Source organism: Elephantulus edwardii, unplaced genomic scaffold (assembly GCF_000299155.1).
Source record: "Elephantulus edwardii isolate Elephantulus edwardi_28Jun2011 unplaced genomic scaffold, EleEdw1.0 scaffold00092, whole genome shotgun sequence".
In the NCBI taxonomy this organism is placed as follows: domain Eukaryota; kingdom Metazoa; phylum Chordata; class Mammalia; order Macroscelidea; family Macroscelididae; genus Elephantulus; species Elephantulus edwardii.
This window is the reverse complement of record NW_006399842.1, coordinates 12,127,814-12,143,222: the sequence shown is the minus strand read 5'-3', so window position 1 is coordinate 12,143,222 and position 15,409 is coordinate 12,127,814. Positions and strand designations below refer to the sequence as shown.

At 51.2% G+C, this 15,409-nt stretch overlaps 1 protein-coding gene across 1 annotated transcript in view; it reads left to right on the top strand.

The window, feature by feature from the left end:
* The window catches only part of COL27A1 (collagen, type XXVII, alpha 1), a 166,288-nt gene extending 152,411 nt beyond the window's left edge, over positions 1–13,877 (top strand). The window contains exons 49-62 of the mRNA XM_006890718.1: positions 564–671; positions 2,222–2,329; positions 3,320–3,373; positions 3,804–3,866; positions 4,172–4,225; positions 4,336–4,371; positions 4,469–4,486; positions 4,732–4,767; positions 5,025–5,051; positions 6,736–6,801; positions 7,782–7,950; positions 8,732–8,841; positions 10,193–10,411; positions 13,731–13,877. Of these exons, the coding sequence (XP_006890780.1) occupies positions 564–671; positions 2,222–2,329; positions 3,320–3,373; positions 3,804–3,866; positions 4,172–4,225; positions 4,336–4,371; positions 4,469–4,486; positions 4,732–4,767; positions 5,025–5,051; positions 6,736–6,801; positions 7,782–7,950; positions 8,732–8,841; positions 10,193–10,411; positions 13,731–13,877 (1,215 nt within the window). The remainder of the gene's footprint in view (positions 1–563; positions 672–2,221; positions 2,330–3,319; positions 3,374–3,803; positions 3,867–4,171; positions 4,226–4,335; positions 4,372–4,468; positions 4,487–4,731; positions 4,768–5,024; positions 5,052–6,735; positions 6,802–7,781; positions 7,951–8,731; positions 8,842–10,192; positions 10,412–13,730) is intronic.
* Positions 13,878–15,409: the final 1,532 nt, after the last annotated feature.

Here is a 15,409-nt window from a genome sequence, read left to right as displayed (position 1 = left end):
CCCCCAGCCCGGAACCCTTCTGACCCTCTCCTCAACCCCCGCACCCCAGCCTGGAACCCTTCTGATCCTCTCCTCAAACCCCCCCAGCCCAGAACCCTTCTGACCCTCTTCTCAAACCCCCAGCCCGGAACCCTTCAACTCTCCTCAAACCCCCCCAGCCCGGAACCCTTCTGACCCTCTCCTCAAACCCCCCCAGCCCGGAACCCTTCTGACCCTCTCCTCAAACCCCCCCAGCCCGGAACCCTTCTGACCCTCTCTTCAAACCCCCCCAGCCTGGAACCCTTCTGACCCTCTCCTCAAACCCCCCCAGCCCAGAACCCTTCAACTCTCCTCAAAACTCCCACCTGCAGTGGAGCACCCCCAGGGGTTTGGGCTCTTTTTTGTACCCTTGCTCAGTCCACAGCACGTCATGTCCTGCTCCATCCTCACAGGAACCTCACCCCAGAATATGAACCCCATTCCTCCTGCTACCCCTGACGTCACCCCACTTTGAGTCGTCCTGTCTCCTTAGCAAGTGATTTCCTGAACCATGAAAGCCACCCCTTTACCCTCTTTCTTTATAGGGGGAGCAGGGAGATGATGGGGACCCTGGCCCAATGGGCCCTGCTGGAAAAAGAGGAAACCCAGGTGTGGCTGGTTTGCCTGGAGCACAGGGCCTCCCAGGATTCAAGGTTAGTCACTTACCTCTTCCACTCTACATACCTTGGTACCAACTACTAAAAAAAACCAAACCCAAACAAAACAAAAAACCCTAAATAAAAGTAAACCCACGGCAGTCAAGTTGAGTCCAACATATCACCAGATTTCTAAGAAGGTAAATCTTCACTGGAAGAGGTTGCCCATCTTTCTCCCCTGGAGTGGCTGGTGGATTTGAACCACTGATCTTTTGATTAATTACTCAACACACTATGCCACCAGAACTCCTCACCAGACATAATAAACTCAGTTTGACTCATAGCTGACCCTCCAGCAGGTTTTCTATAGCTAAAAAAAAAAAAAATCACACGGGACGTTGTCTTCTTTTTCCTAAGAAGCAACTGGTGGATTTGAACTACCTGCCTTTGAGTTGGCAGTGTAACTCCTTACCCATTAGGCTACCAGAGCTCCCTATACTAGTATTGATTATGTTGTTGTTGTTGTGTATCATGGAGTCAGAACCAACCCATAGCTGACCCTCCAGTGGGTTTTTGGAGGCAGTTTCATCACACGGGAAAAGACTGCCAATCCTCCCGTGGAGAAGCTGGTGAATTTGAACCACTTGCCTTTGGGATTCCAGTGCAGTTTCTTATCACTAGGCCGCCAGAGCTCCCTAGAACTGACCACAGGATTTTGGAAATGCAATGGTGGGGATAGGAGTTGGAACTGCTTCAAAGGCAGTGTGAGCTTTTTATGATTTTTACTCCAGGAAGTCCCTTCCCAAGGTCTGTGTGAAAAAATGAAGTCCACATTGCCGATCCTTCTCAGTGGTCCCTGCTCTGGGCTTAACCAAATATAAGACAGTTGACCAAGGTTAGCTGTACCTGCTCCTGTCAGACCCTTGAAACCAGTTGTTGAGTTGTCACTGGGCGCCCTCTTGTGGATATTTGTGGAACACTAGCTATTGCTTGCCGCCGGGGTCCTTCACTGCCGCTTCAGCAAGATTCCCCTGGAATGACTTCATTTGGGGATGGAGGGCAGCCATGGATGAGTCTGAGCCCAGGCTAGACACTGATGGGAAGATTGCGGTGAAGGAGTCAAGCGTGAACTTTCCTTCCCTGAGCTGGAGGTCTAGCTGGAACTCTGTGAGACCAGAAGGATCAATTGCTTAGGATCAGAGAATAATGAAATGGGAGAAGAAAGGGGGGAAACATTCTAGGCAGGAGAAGCAGTGAGCTTGGGTATGGAGGTGGGAAATGTCATGTTTCACTTGGAAGTTATGAAGTGAGACGACGGAAGGGTGGACATATGGGGCTTTGAATATGAGGGTAAGGAACGCTGTTGCCAGCATCCGGACACTTCACCTGTTGTTCATTGTCACTGGTGGGAACCAACTCATTGCTCCAGCAGGTTGTCAGAGGCATCGCATGGGAGGAGACTGCCCATTTTTCTCCTGAGCAGCTGGTGAATTCAAACCATGTGCCCCTGGGTTAGCGTACATCTTCTTACAACTAGGCCTGTTTCCTGCCCTAATCTTGTGGGTCCTGCCGTGGAATCACTCCTGTGTTAACTGTGTTTCTTTAAGGGTGAGAGCGGGTTACCTGGACAGCTGGGTCCACCTGGCAAGCGAGGCACAGAGGGTGGAACGGGGCTTCCAGGAGGCCCGGGAGAGCCTGGGTCCAAGGGCCAGCCGGTAAGTGAGCCCAGGAACTAGACACAATCACACACACGTATGTGTCACAGCCCTGGGAGCAGCCAGCCTACTCTCTGACAGTGACAGAGCAGCCACTCCAGGCACCAGGTGTTGGTCTCAGGGGAGGAGAAGCTGCAAAAAGAGAACTGATGGTCCCTCAGCATGAGGAGGGGAGGGGTGGCCCAGCGCCCAGTGTCTACTGACTCCTGGTGCAGAGTAATAATCAAGCACATTCTGTCATTTTAAAGGGGTCCACTTGTCAACATGATGTGTGAATCCTAAATGTTCGTGTACCTCATAATGTTATGTGCCGTCGAGTGGGAACTGACTCACAGCTGACCTTCCGATGGGTTTTCAGTTACTGTAGATTATATGGGAGGAATCTGCCCATCTTTCTCCGGCGGGACAGGTGGAGGAATCAAACTGTGTGCTTTTGGGTTGGCAGTGCAACTCCATACCCACTAGGCCACCAGAGCTCCCGTACCTAATAATAGAACGTCAGAATACATTAAGCAAGAACTAGTGGAAGTTCAAGGAGAAGTCAACAAATCTAAAATTATAGTGCCTCCCAGGGCTGCCGTGGGAACAAAATGAGAAAAATCAGATGTGATCTAGGTAAAATCTGGGCATAGAGAGTCCCTCCCCAATTGGCTGCCTTCATTCATATCGTTCCTTAGAAGGGCTTCCGGAAGGGTGGAGGTGGGGGTGCGGGGTCCTTTCATTCTCTCCCTTGAAGACCTAGAGCGGGGGTCCTGAGGCGAGAGGCTTGCCCCTGATGGGATCTCTGAGCTGGCCTTTGCTTTCTCACCTCCCAGCTGGGCTGATGTGGGTCCATGTTGGGAGCAGCTCCCACTTGTCAGACCATCTCTTTCAGAGCCGTCCAGCACCCCTGGCCACATGGGAGGGAGAAGGCGAGCCCAGGCATCGTGGGTGACCTCTGGGCAGCCCTGTCCTGTCTTTGCACGCCCAGCTCTCTTGTTCTCCCTATAGGGTGATGCTGGCGAGATGGGCTTTCCAGGAATGACAGGCCTCTTTGGACCCAAGGTACAACCTCGCTGGCCCTGTTGGCCTTTTTCTTTCACCATTCATTCATATATTCATTCAATAAAGGTTTACTGAGTGCTCGTGAGGCGGGCTAAAGTACAAACTGAATTAAGGGTGAACATCCTCGCCTCCTGCTACTCATTCTCCAGCAGAATATTCAAAGCGCCCCCCCTTTCCTTGCTCTGTGCCTCATGCAAGTCGTGGAGCCTCCCCAGGCCTCAGCATCCCCCCCATGAGGTGATAAGCGAGGAGGACAGGGATGCTGCAGGTGGAGGGCTGACAGAACACACAGCACTAAACTCAGTACCAACCACTGTGGATATTTTCCAGAGAGTCGGTCAGGCATGGCCTCTCCTGCCAGGGAGGGTGAAGGTGGACCAGGCACAGGGAGCTGTCCAGCACTAACTCGGGCCTCTTCTACCCTCTGCAGGGGCCGCCCGGAGACATTGGCTTCAAAGGCATTCAGGGCCCGCGCGGGCCGCCCGGCTTGAGGGTGAGTCCCTCTCCCGGCAGGCACAGCCATCCGTCCGTGTGGCTCGGTCATCAGCTGGCTGGACCCGTGTCCTCCGCCTCTACTACCCAATCTCCTTTCCCACACCCACATCTTTGCCGATCCTACCGCTGGGCTGCCAGCCCCTCTCTTGTGCCAGCCCTCCCCTCCCCTATCCAGGCCTGTAGGGGGGTCATGATGCCTGGGTGGCTCTGCATCTGGAGATCCCCACTCTACTCCTTTGGGGCACACAGAGGCCTCTCCCCAAGGACTCTCTTCCCAGAATACAGCCTTTCTCTTTCCTCTAGGGAAAGGAAGGCATCATCGGGCCCCTTGGAATCCTGGGACCCTCTGGACTCCCGGTACGTGCAGGGGGCTGGGCGAGAAGACCCCTGGGTCCCTGCTTTCCCGGCTAGTCTGAGCCCCAGTTTCTCCTATGTGTCATCTCTCACTGGGTGTTGGTTTGTTGCAGGGCCCGAAGGGTGACAGAGGCAGCCGAGGGGACTCGGTGAGTGATAGGCTGGGGACAGTGCTACTGGAGTTGAGGGGGCTGGGGAACAGCTCTGTGAGGTCCCCTAATTCTCCCTGCTTCTGTCTCCTTCCAGGGACTGCAAGGCCCACAGGTAAGCCCTGGGGTAAGGGCTGGGGGTGGAGGGAGGAGGGGCAGGGCACTCTGAGTTCTCCTCCACATGACCGTTAATGGCTTTGGGAATGTCCTTCCTCTCTCTGGCCTCAGTCTTCCCATCTGTGTTCATCAGCACCAGGGAACCATTGACCCTGGGCCTCAGCTCTGTTTGAGGAAGCTCTGGGGTGGGGCGGGAAAGAGAAGCCTGGCTGGCCCAGCCTCACTGCTTTTCTCTTCCCCCAGGGTCCTCCTGGCCCAAGAGGGCAGCCTGGCCCGCCGGTGAGTAACTGAGTGCTCGGTGCATCTGGGGCTCCCAGGAGAGGGGTGAAGTCGTTTCATTGAGATCCAGACATCTGTGGGCAGAATTCATAGGACATATGTGCCCACCAGCCTCTAGGAAAGTGGGTCCAGCCCTGGAGAGGCCGGACTTCTGGGGCATAAGACCTGGGAGCCCACTCTGCACCCTGACTATCCTGAGAGCCTGGACTCTGATACTCAGCCCCCCTCAAATGCTCACCTGCCTTCCTCTTTTGCAGGGTCCTCCAGGGAGTCCTGTTCAGTTTGTAAGTTGAACACTCTCTTTTGTCCACTTGGGGTAGGCTCTGGGGTGCCGTAGTGGGTAGAACCCTGAGATGGGGTTGTGGATGTCTACATCCATTTGTCCTTCCTTCTCTAGCTCTGGACACAGTAGAAAGCTGGGGCAGTAGGCAGGGGGCCTGTACTCTAGCCAGGATGTGCCCCTGACTAAACTTGGAAAGGTGCTCTGACCCTGGGCTCCCAGACCTATTTCTGTGCTGTGTCAGGCAAATTCAGATGGTTCCTCTGTCTCAAAGTCTTAGGGTCCAAAGAGAGCCGAGCAGGGGGCACATCAGGAGTCCATTTCTGTCTCAGAGCACAGACCCTCCCAAACCCAGTGATGAGGTCTCTCCCATTTCATGGCTATACCAGTAGGTTGACTTGGCATCAGTCCTGACAGCATCCTAGGAAATGTTGAAGACCAAAGAGTAGGAAGCCCTGAGCCTGGTTGTGGTCCTCTCAGAACCTCTGCTCATCTTATTTCTCTGCTTCTCATAGTCCCTCATTCCTCACCATCCACAAAAGCAAAGCAACAGCTGATAGCCTTCTCTAGCACTTCCCACCACAAAGACTAGTCATAGCAAGGAAAAAGACTTCTCCAGTAGAAATCTAGAAGACTTGGGGGTGGGGGTTGCTTAATAACTAACGTGTACTGAGTGCTTGTGAGATGCCAGACGCTCTGAGAAGTCTTCTTTGTGTAGTGACATTGATGCCTCTCAGCAGTTGTGCACAATAGGTTTATTATCACACCCATTTTAGAGATGAGAAGACTGAACCACAGGGAGGTTAGCAAGAAACAGGGCTGGGCACTGACCCAGAGGAGAACTTCCAGAGTCTGGCTCAGAACCGTATTTTTAGAGGCTGTGTTCATGGCAAGACTGTAACTGTGTGTCTGTCAAGCCTGGTACTAGTGTAAGAGTCACACAGTCATGTATTAGACAGCTCCAGTGTGGGACAAAGGCTGTGGTCCTTCACGAGCACACACGGAGACTATGGGCTCACAGGGAAGGGGGCCTCCCCTCGCCTGGAGGCGGCAGTATTAGAACAGGTTTCACAGCAGAGCCTATATATATATATATGATGAATATAGGGTCAGGTTTCATGGCATAGATGCTGTGTTATTTGAGATGAATTGATCCCTGGCTGGGGACTGTCCTGTGCTGTGTAGCCACTGAACGTCAGTCACATCTCCTCTCAGTTGTGACAATGAAAAATGTGTCTGAGCATTGTCAGCTGTTCTTCTGGGGGTGACATCACCCCTAATTCAGAACCTGTGGTGAGGGAAGCAGCCAGAAGGAGCATTAGAGGCAGGAAGGATGTTCCAGACAGCGGTGGCAGCAAGTCGTAAGACCATGGCATGGAAGAATCTGGCAATGGTACAGCGTGTCAGGTGCACACATCCTGATGGGTTTGGGGAAGGGAGAGACGAGGTTGGAAGCTTGATTGTGAGCGTGGGGAGAGCTGAGGTGGGCTGGAAGAAAGGTGATGGCAGGGTCAGGAGCGCCCTCTGTCTGCAAAAGGAGGAAGGACAGAGTTTGCCCCGGGCTTGGACTTACAGCCCGTGAATTTTGGAGGGAAATTGGAGTGGGAGAGCCGAGCTCCACTTGGTGTGTCTGGGAGGCCCCCACAGAGGTGGACTTGGGACAGACATTCTCTTTCCTCCTTGCGCAGCAACAGGATAACTTTGGGGCAGCTTTCCAGACATGGATGGACACTAATGGAGCCCTCAGCCTGGAGGTACTGATTGACCCCCGCCCCGCTTGCGAGTCCTTTCCGTGGAAAACAGAAATAATGGCGGGCCTGTGGCCGGCTCGCTCAGTGTGACCTACACCGAGCATTTCCCAGCCCTCATCTCGGTGCCATTCACAGCCACGGGGACGAGGGGCAGAGACGCCCAGTGGTGATAATGAGGCCAAGGCCGCACAGCCATGGCGAGACCCGTACACGTAGGTGTGCTGTCCACCCACGTGTGTGCGCCCACACGAACGTGCCTTCCACAAGCTGAGAAGCGGGAGGCTTTACTCCGCTCTGATTTGTACAGCTGACCCTCCCGCAGGAGAGATTGCCCATCTTTCTCCCTCGCAGCCACTCGTGGATTCGAACCCCCAGAGAGGTGTTACCTTTGGCTCTTGACTTAGCAGTGCCTCTCCCTGTGGACTCTTGGGGGAGGCACCTTAACCCCCAAGGTCGTGTGGGCAGCACTGCTCTGAAGCCTTGCTCTTCATACTCTGACTGTGGCCTTCCTGCCTCATGGGCATCCTCTCCGAGCCGCAGTCCTCCTCCTGGGACTGCAGTTACTGGCCCCCAGCTGCAACTCCTGGTGCCTCATAGCCACCTCCTCCCACCCGGTGGAAGCTCAGCGCCCCATTCTTGCTGCACGATTCCTCTCCTCCTCATAGACTCTCCCAGACAGGGATGTAGGGACACCCCTGGTGGTCGGGGCACCCCTGTCTGCTGTGGCTCAGGGGCTCTGCCCACCATGGACCAGAGAACACAGGGGGACCCTCCAGTCTGGTCAAGCTCCCCAATCATTATTGCAGTTCGCCACCCCCTCTCTCCTGCATCTTGTCCCTGACTCTGTTTCTTTATCTGTGGGAGGGAAGGAAACTCAACCTCTACCCCTGCCATGTCCCTTAAGAAATGGGAACTCGGAGATTTGGCCTTGGGTTGGACCAAGCCCTTCCAAGGCCAATGGCTACCCGCTCTCTTTGCGCCAGGGTTACAGCCATGCAGACCGGCTGCTGCTGGACCAGGGAGGGGAGATCTTTAAAACCTTACACTACCTCAGCAACCTCATCCAGAGCATTAAGACGCCCCTGGGCACCAAAGAGAACCCCGCCCGGGTCTGCCGGGACCTCATGGACTGTGAGCAGAAGATGGCGGATGGTAAGGAAGCCAAGAGGTGTGTGTGGAGCGAGGATGTCCTGAGTGGGGAGGTGAGGTGTTCAGAAGGCGCTGGGACGAGTCTCCATCCTGGAGAGAAAGACATGAAAGGTCATTCAGCAAGTGACTTAAGCCCCGTTGTGTTTCCTGGGATATATAAATATTGTGGGGAACACAGGAGTTGGGGACAACATAAAAGATGTCTCCAGGGTGGCATTGTCACAGGGAGGGGCCCCTTCCTAGAAGAGCCAGCCTGACCCTCTTACTGTCCTCTCTCTGAGCTAATGTGGTGCCAGGAGCAAGCTTTGATGGCTCATGTATCTGAGTTCAAGTGCCAGCACCACCTCTGGAGCCTGGCCACGACTCCCAGAACCCTGCCCTCTCCTACACATGAAGGCTGGGTGAGCTGCCAGGCGGCCTCACTCAGTCAGCTGCGGGCGCTTGAGCCGACCTGGGGAATCCAAGTGGGAGTCCTGGCTCCCAGCTTCTCCTGGAGGCCCAGGAGTTCTGGATGTTGGTGGAGCAACCACTCAGCTAGGTTGTCGACACGTGCTCAGCGTCTGAGCCTCAGAAAGATGGAAAAGATAGAAAAGTCACATACTCACAAGCTGGCTCCTCCGGGTGCTGTCAACCCTGCATTTTGCTCCTGAGAGTTTCTATCTCTGTATTTCAAGAAGACCCAAAGATTGTCCCCTGATTTTGTGCCCAGCTGGGGCTCAGTAGGTTACAAGGTGCATGGTCTCTGTCTTTAAAACCCATATGTGCCCCCCTCCCTCTACTGCAGGTACCTACTGGGTGGATCCAAATCTAGGCTGCTCATCTGACACCATCCAAGTCTCCTGCAATTTCACACATGGTGGACAGACCTGTCTCAAGCCCATCACGGCCTCCAAGGTATCCATACACACCCCACTCCCTGTCAGACTGGCACCCTCTGTCCTCACCCTGCCCTACTGTATTTCTGGGGGAAAGTTATCCCCTCTTTCCGGGGTCTCTAGTTCTTCATCTTTAAATTGTAGAAGGCTCATCCCAGGTTCATGGTTTCCAAACTGTCTGCAATTGGATGATACTAATATTCTTTCTTCAAAATCAAAATAGAAGGGTTGGCCAGGCAGACTTAGAGACCCACGAACTGTCAGCACTAATTAAGTCCCAGCAGTGCCCACCTGGGTTGTGCCACACTAGTGGTGTCTTCAGATGCTGAGCAATGTGTAATGAGCATGTGCTATGTGCTTGTCTCGGGCTGTGTGTCAATGTACACCCAGGCAGGCAGTGGCAATGGCCGTGGGGTGAGACCCCTGCCCCAATTTAAGCTGCCCCTCAATGAATTGCAAGTCCTCACTTTTAACAAGCCCTTTATATGTTGGGACAATGCATGCCACCATAAGACCTACTCCCTTGAGCCTTATTAACCCTTCACTGGAAAATCGAGTTAACAATATCAAACCCAGAATTTGAGAACCTCTAGAAAAAGGCATCTGGTCAACCAGTTGAGTTGCTTCCAGGTACCCAGACCCTGAGCTATGTATTAGGACCCAATTAGACAGAAAGCAGGGCTGTGTGTTGTTACCCCCCACAGTGGACCCACAGACCATCGGGGACTCAGTGACCACTACAGACCTTGTCCCCTCTGATTCTGAAGTTTAGCAAATCTCCCTGTAGAAGAGTGAGGCCAGACTGGAATCCATCTGGTGGCCAGTCCTATCAGGAGCGACGGCAGGAAGAGGCCTGGATCTTCAGAGAACCACCAGAGCCCTAAATCTTGCTCTCAGGCTTTCCATTCCCTGCAGCTCTGTGCACTCCCTACCCCATGGCTCTTGGTCACAGGGACCTGGGGCTTTAGAAAGAATGAGGGAGGCATTTTTCATCCTTGAGTGCTGAATGGACCTCTCAATCTTGGTCCAGGTCTTTTTCTTTTTCTTTGGTCCCAGCCCAGCCCTGAAGGTCATCTGTGCAGTAGGAGAGGGTCATCCATACATCAGGTGACATGGAGACCCCTGCAGTTCCTTCCTTCTCATTCCTGTCACTCCATAGCTGTAGGACTGGCTCCCCTAGACCTCTATTGCCCAGTCTTTCAAATGGGCACACTTCTCACACAGGCTGGTGGGAGCATCGGCTGAGGGGAGCATGGTTGAGACATGTTTTCCAGGACAGACCCATCTTTCCACTTCCATGGAAGACGAGAGGGTTTCCAAGTGCTGCAGCATCATCCCAGCAACACCTCACTGCTGTATCTCCCCCACAGGTCGAGTTTGCGATCAGCCGGGTCCAGATGAACTTTCTGCACCTGCTGAGCTCTGAGGTGACTCAGCATATCACCATCCACTGCCTTAACATGACCGTGTGGCAGGAGGGCAGTGGGAAGACCCCAGCCAAACGGGCTGTGCGCTTCAGGGCCTGGAATGGGCAGATTTTTGAAGCTGGGGGTCAGTTCAGGCCAGAGGTATCCATGGATGGCTGCAAGGTAACTCTCAGAGCCCCACATGCAGGGACAGTGCAAACATGTGCAATCTGTAATAATTACATATGTAATATTTTTTATATTACATATAAATCTGGAGAACAACCACCTGGCCAACTGACTGGAAGAGGTCTATATTTGTTCCCATCCCAAAGAAGGGTGACCCAACAGAGTGTGGAAACTATAGAATGATATTATAGATTTCATATGCAAGCAAGATTCTACTGAAGATTATCCAAATACCACTGGAACAGCACATCAGCAGAGAACTGCTGGAAGTCCAGGCTGGGTTTAGAAAGGGTCGTGGTACTAGGGATATTGTAGCTAATGTTAGCTGAAAGCAGGCAGTACCAGAGGAATGTCTGTGTTTCATTGACTATGCAAAGGTGTTTTACTGTGTGGATCATAACAAACTGTGGCTGACTCTGAGAAGAATGGGAATACCAGAACACTTGATCATGCTAATGAGAAACCTATACTTGGACCAAGAGGCAGTCGTCAGAACAGAGCAAGGAAACACTGCATGATTCAAAATTGGGAAGGGCGTACGCCAGGGATGCGTCTTATCTCCATACCTTTTCAACCTGTACGCAGAACAGATTATCCGGGAGGCTGGGCTCTATGAGGAGAAATGTAAGGTCAAGATTGGTGGACGATTTATCAACAATCTGCGATATGCAGATGACACAGCCCTGCTTGCTGAAACTGAGGAGGACCTGAAGCGTTTGCTGCAGAGGATCAAGGACTGCAGCCTTCAGTATGGACTGAGGCTCAATGTCAAGAAGACGAAGATTCTCACCACTGGGCCAATTAGCAGCATCAGGATGGATGGTGAAGAGATTGAGATTGTTCACAGCTTCAGTTTGCTTTGTTCCACAGTCAACACTCTCGGCATCAGCAGCCAAGAAATTAGAAGATGTATTGCCATGGGAAAGTCTGCTGTTAGGGACCTCTCCAAAGTACTGAAGAGCAATGGTGTCTCTTTGGAGACTTAGGTGTGTCTGATACAGGCCATGGTCTTTGCTATCACTTGTTATGCATCAGAGAGTTGGACAGTGACCAAGGAGGATAGAAGGAGAATTGATGCCTTTGAGCTGTGGTGCTGGAGAAGATTATTGAGGGTACCATGGACTGCTAGGAAAACAAACAGATTCATCCTGGAAAGGGTCAAACCGGCTGCTCCTTGGAGGCAAGGATTCTGAAGCTCCGTCTAACATACTTTGGACATGTTGCAAGGAGGGACAGGTCCTTGGAGAGGGACATCATGCTTGGTAGGGTGGAGGGACAGCGCAGAAGGGGAAGGCCCTCTATGAGGTGGATTGATTCAGTGACTGGAGTAATCGGGATGGGTGTGTCGGAGATGGTGCAATTGGCACAGGACAGAGCAGAGTTTAGGGCTGTTGTACATAGGGTCGCTATGAGTCACAGGCGACTCGATAGCACATAACAACAACAACAACAATATTTTTTATAATCTCTGGATGGCACAAACAATTAAATATGTGACTACATACTATGACAGATTTGAAAGCAGGAGTGGCATCCACTTCCTAAACAACATGCCTCCAAAACTCTATGAACTTGGATAAATGTCGATAGCTGTAGAGGGACTTCAGGCCTTTTGTTCACAGGATCACTATGAGTCATGCTCGACTCGAAGGCAATCAACAACAACAACAGCCAGAAGGTTGGTATTTGATACCCACCCAGAGGCACTTCTGGAAATGGACTTGGTGATCTGTTCTACAAGGTCATGTGTTAAAAACCCTGTGGGACAGTGCTACTCCACATGCACGAAGTCCTCAGAAAGCAGAACCTCTCCAATAGCAAAGTCAGGGTAAGGTGGGCACTCTCCTCACGTGTGATTACTGCCTCTGAAAACCCACTGGAGGGTCAGCTATGGATCGGTTCCATCTCAGTGGTGTACAACAACTATATCTATCTCTATCTATCTATATCTATATCATCTATATCTATATCTATACCATCTATATCTATAGATATCTCTTTGGACAGGTTTTCAGAGGCAATTAGTCTCATAGGAGGCGATTGTTCATCTTTTTCCCATGAAACAGCTGGTGGCCTCAAACTGCATGTCTGGGATTTGCAGTGCAGCTTCTTTGCCGCTAGGGCTCGTGTGTGTATGTGTGTGTGTGTGTGTGTGTGTGTGTGTGTGTGTGTATAGCTCTGGTAGGGTGGTTTGTAGGGAGCTGTACTGCTCAGGCAAAAAGTGATGCCTCTCTTATGGTTCAAATCCACCAGAGGCTCCATGGGAGAAAGATGGGCAATCTCCTCCCATGTGATTATAGCCACTTGGAAACCTGCTAGAAGATTAGCTGTGAATTGGATCTGACTTGACAGCAATGAGTGAGAGAATTATATGCATATATATGATTCAAAATCAAGAAGGGACTACCTCAGGGATGCATCCTGTGTCCATAACTTTTTAATCTGTATGTGGAATAGACTAATCAGGAGGCTAAACTTTATGAGGAGGAATGTAGCATCAGGATTGGAGGAAGACTCATCAACAACCTGAGTTATACAGATGACACAACCCTGCTTGCTGAAATCGAGGTGGAACCTGAAGAATTTGCTTCAGAAGGTCAATGACTGCAACCTTCAATATGGATTGAAGCTCAACATCAAGAAAACAAAGATTCTCACCACTGGGCCAATTGACAGCATCATGATAGATGAAGAAGAGATTGAGATTGCTTGCGGCTCCACAATCAACACTCTTGGCACCAGCAGTCAGGAAATCAAAAGACTAAATCCACTGGAATTTGCAGTGGTATCTAACCAAGTCTGCAGATCCACCAAGTCCATTTCTAGGATTGCTCCTAGAGAAATCATTAAGAATGATCTTGATTAGTCATTGTTGTCAGATGCCGTTAACAAACCGTCAATGACATCCCAAAGTGAATAAGTCTATCACAAAATGACATATGTTGTCGCTTAGATCAAATGGGAAGAACCACTTATAACAAATGATAAGCATCACTCTTCTGTCTGCTGTTGAGTTGGAACCAACTCCTAGCCGACCCTCCAGTGGGTTTCTGGGGCTGCACATTGCCTAGGAGGGTATGCGCCACCAGAGCGGTGTGGCCTTTGGATTAGCAATGCAGCTGTCTAGGGATGAGGCCACCAGAGCTTTCCAAAAACGAGCATGAAGATTTTGCTCCAGTGATGTTCGTTAGTTTACTTGTAAGAATTAAAGAGTACAACAAATGGGTTGTTGCTGCAGTGATGGATGGACAAGTGTTTGTGAGATGCTGAGGACCTTTGTCAATGTACGTGCACTGTTTCCTTTTCCCTTCAGGTCCAGGATGGTCACTGGCATCAGACACTCTTCACCTTCCGGACCCAAGACCCACAGCAGCTGCCCATTGTCAGCATAGACAACCTCCCCCCTGCCTCCTCAGGGAAGCAGTACCGCCTGGAAGTTGGACCTGCATGCTTCCTCTGACCTCTGACCTCTTGGCTCCTCTAGGCCTCGTGGGGGAGGGAAGAGGAAGAGGAGGCAAAGGGAGGGTACCTAGGGCCAGGTGGGCCCAGAGGCAGCCCACCAACCCCGGGATTCTTGGGCAGGTCCCAACTGTTGACTGCCCGATAGAAGCAAGGAGGAGTAGCAGGGGACAGGGTACCCTGGGACCAACCAAAGAGCCAGCCAGAGCAAGCTGGGCCTGCATGCCGCCGGAGCCCGCAGCCTGTCGGCCAGCTCTGCGGCCACCCCCTTCCCTCCCCAGCTTCCTGCCCAAAGAGCCCCATAGTCAAGCCAACTTGAGGGAAGGGGGCATCTCGTCAGCTGGTCCCTGCCAGGGAGCTTTTGATGTGCAATATTAGGAAGGAGACATGAAAAAAGGAGAAAAGGAAAGAAGTTTATATATATTATTTAAACAAAAAAGAAGATGTGTTACTATTTTTTTTTCACCTGGGAAAGAGATGAGCACATGAGAAAGAGCAGCCAGGGGGTGGGAAGCGAGGATGCCAGGAGAGGGATTGGCGAGACCCTCAGGGCTGGGGGGCCCACATTGCTACCTCCCACTGTGAAATCGCTGGTGCTCACAATTGTCTCATAATGTTTGTGATATTTTTTTAAGGGAAAAAAAACAACAACAAACCAACAACCTTATTTAAGATTCTAAAGGTGCTACCATTTTGCCACAGACTTTGAAGAAACTTTCTATGATGTGAGGCTTGGTCCACGTCTTGCTCTCTCCTCCAAATGACAAAGTTTGGGGAGTTTTTAAAAATTGTTCTTGTCATCACCCATTTGTTTATCCAGTAACTGCTTCAAGAAGAAAGAAAAGAAAAAAATAATTTAAAAAAAAAGAGCCAAAAAAAAATGCCTACCAGAAAGCAGAAGTAGAGATTTGCCTTTTAACTTATGGACTTTGAAATGTTTGTCTTCTTCAGGCAGGGGAAGGCCTCAGTACCAAGGCTTTTGACTTGGCCTCTCTTGGTCCTGAAAGGAAGTTAGACTGCCTCACAGGGCATGTCCTGGAGAAATGCTACAAGTCTTGACTTCAGAGAAACAATTGCAGGAATGGCATTGGTCAAGGCTGGCCTGGGAGGAGGAACTGACTTATCCAGCGTCTCCCAAGGCCACAGATCACAGCCCCAAGGTCATCTCTCCAAGATCAGTAGCAGTCGGTCCTTCTTGCTTTTTCATTGTCGTTAAATTCTCTAGAAAGCCAGTGTCGCTAGCTCCAAGTGTACATGGGGCCGAGGAGGAAGAATATGGGAATCTCACTTCAGCATTATGGTGATATTCAATGTAATCTGAGTTGTGCTATGTCGGCCAGCATGTTGGCACTCAGTTGGATGTCGAGGTTATTGTAACTATGGAATTATTTTTATAGAAGGGGGAAATGTATGTGAACGTTTCTGTTTGTGTATTCTTTTTCTAAATTGTGTCTCTTTGAGAATTGGATTTGGTTGTCATTATTTAATACCTCATTCTGGCCCACACTCCCTCCCGGACACTTCCTGTGCCCC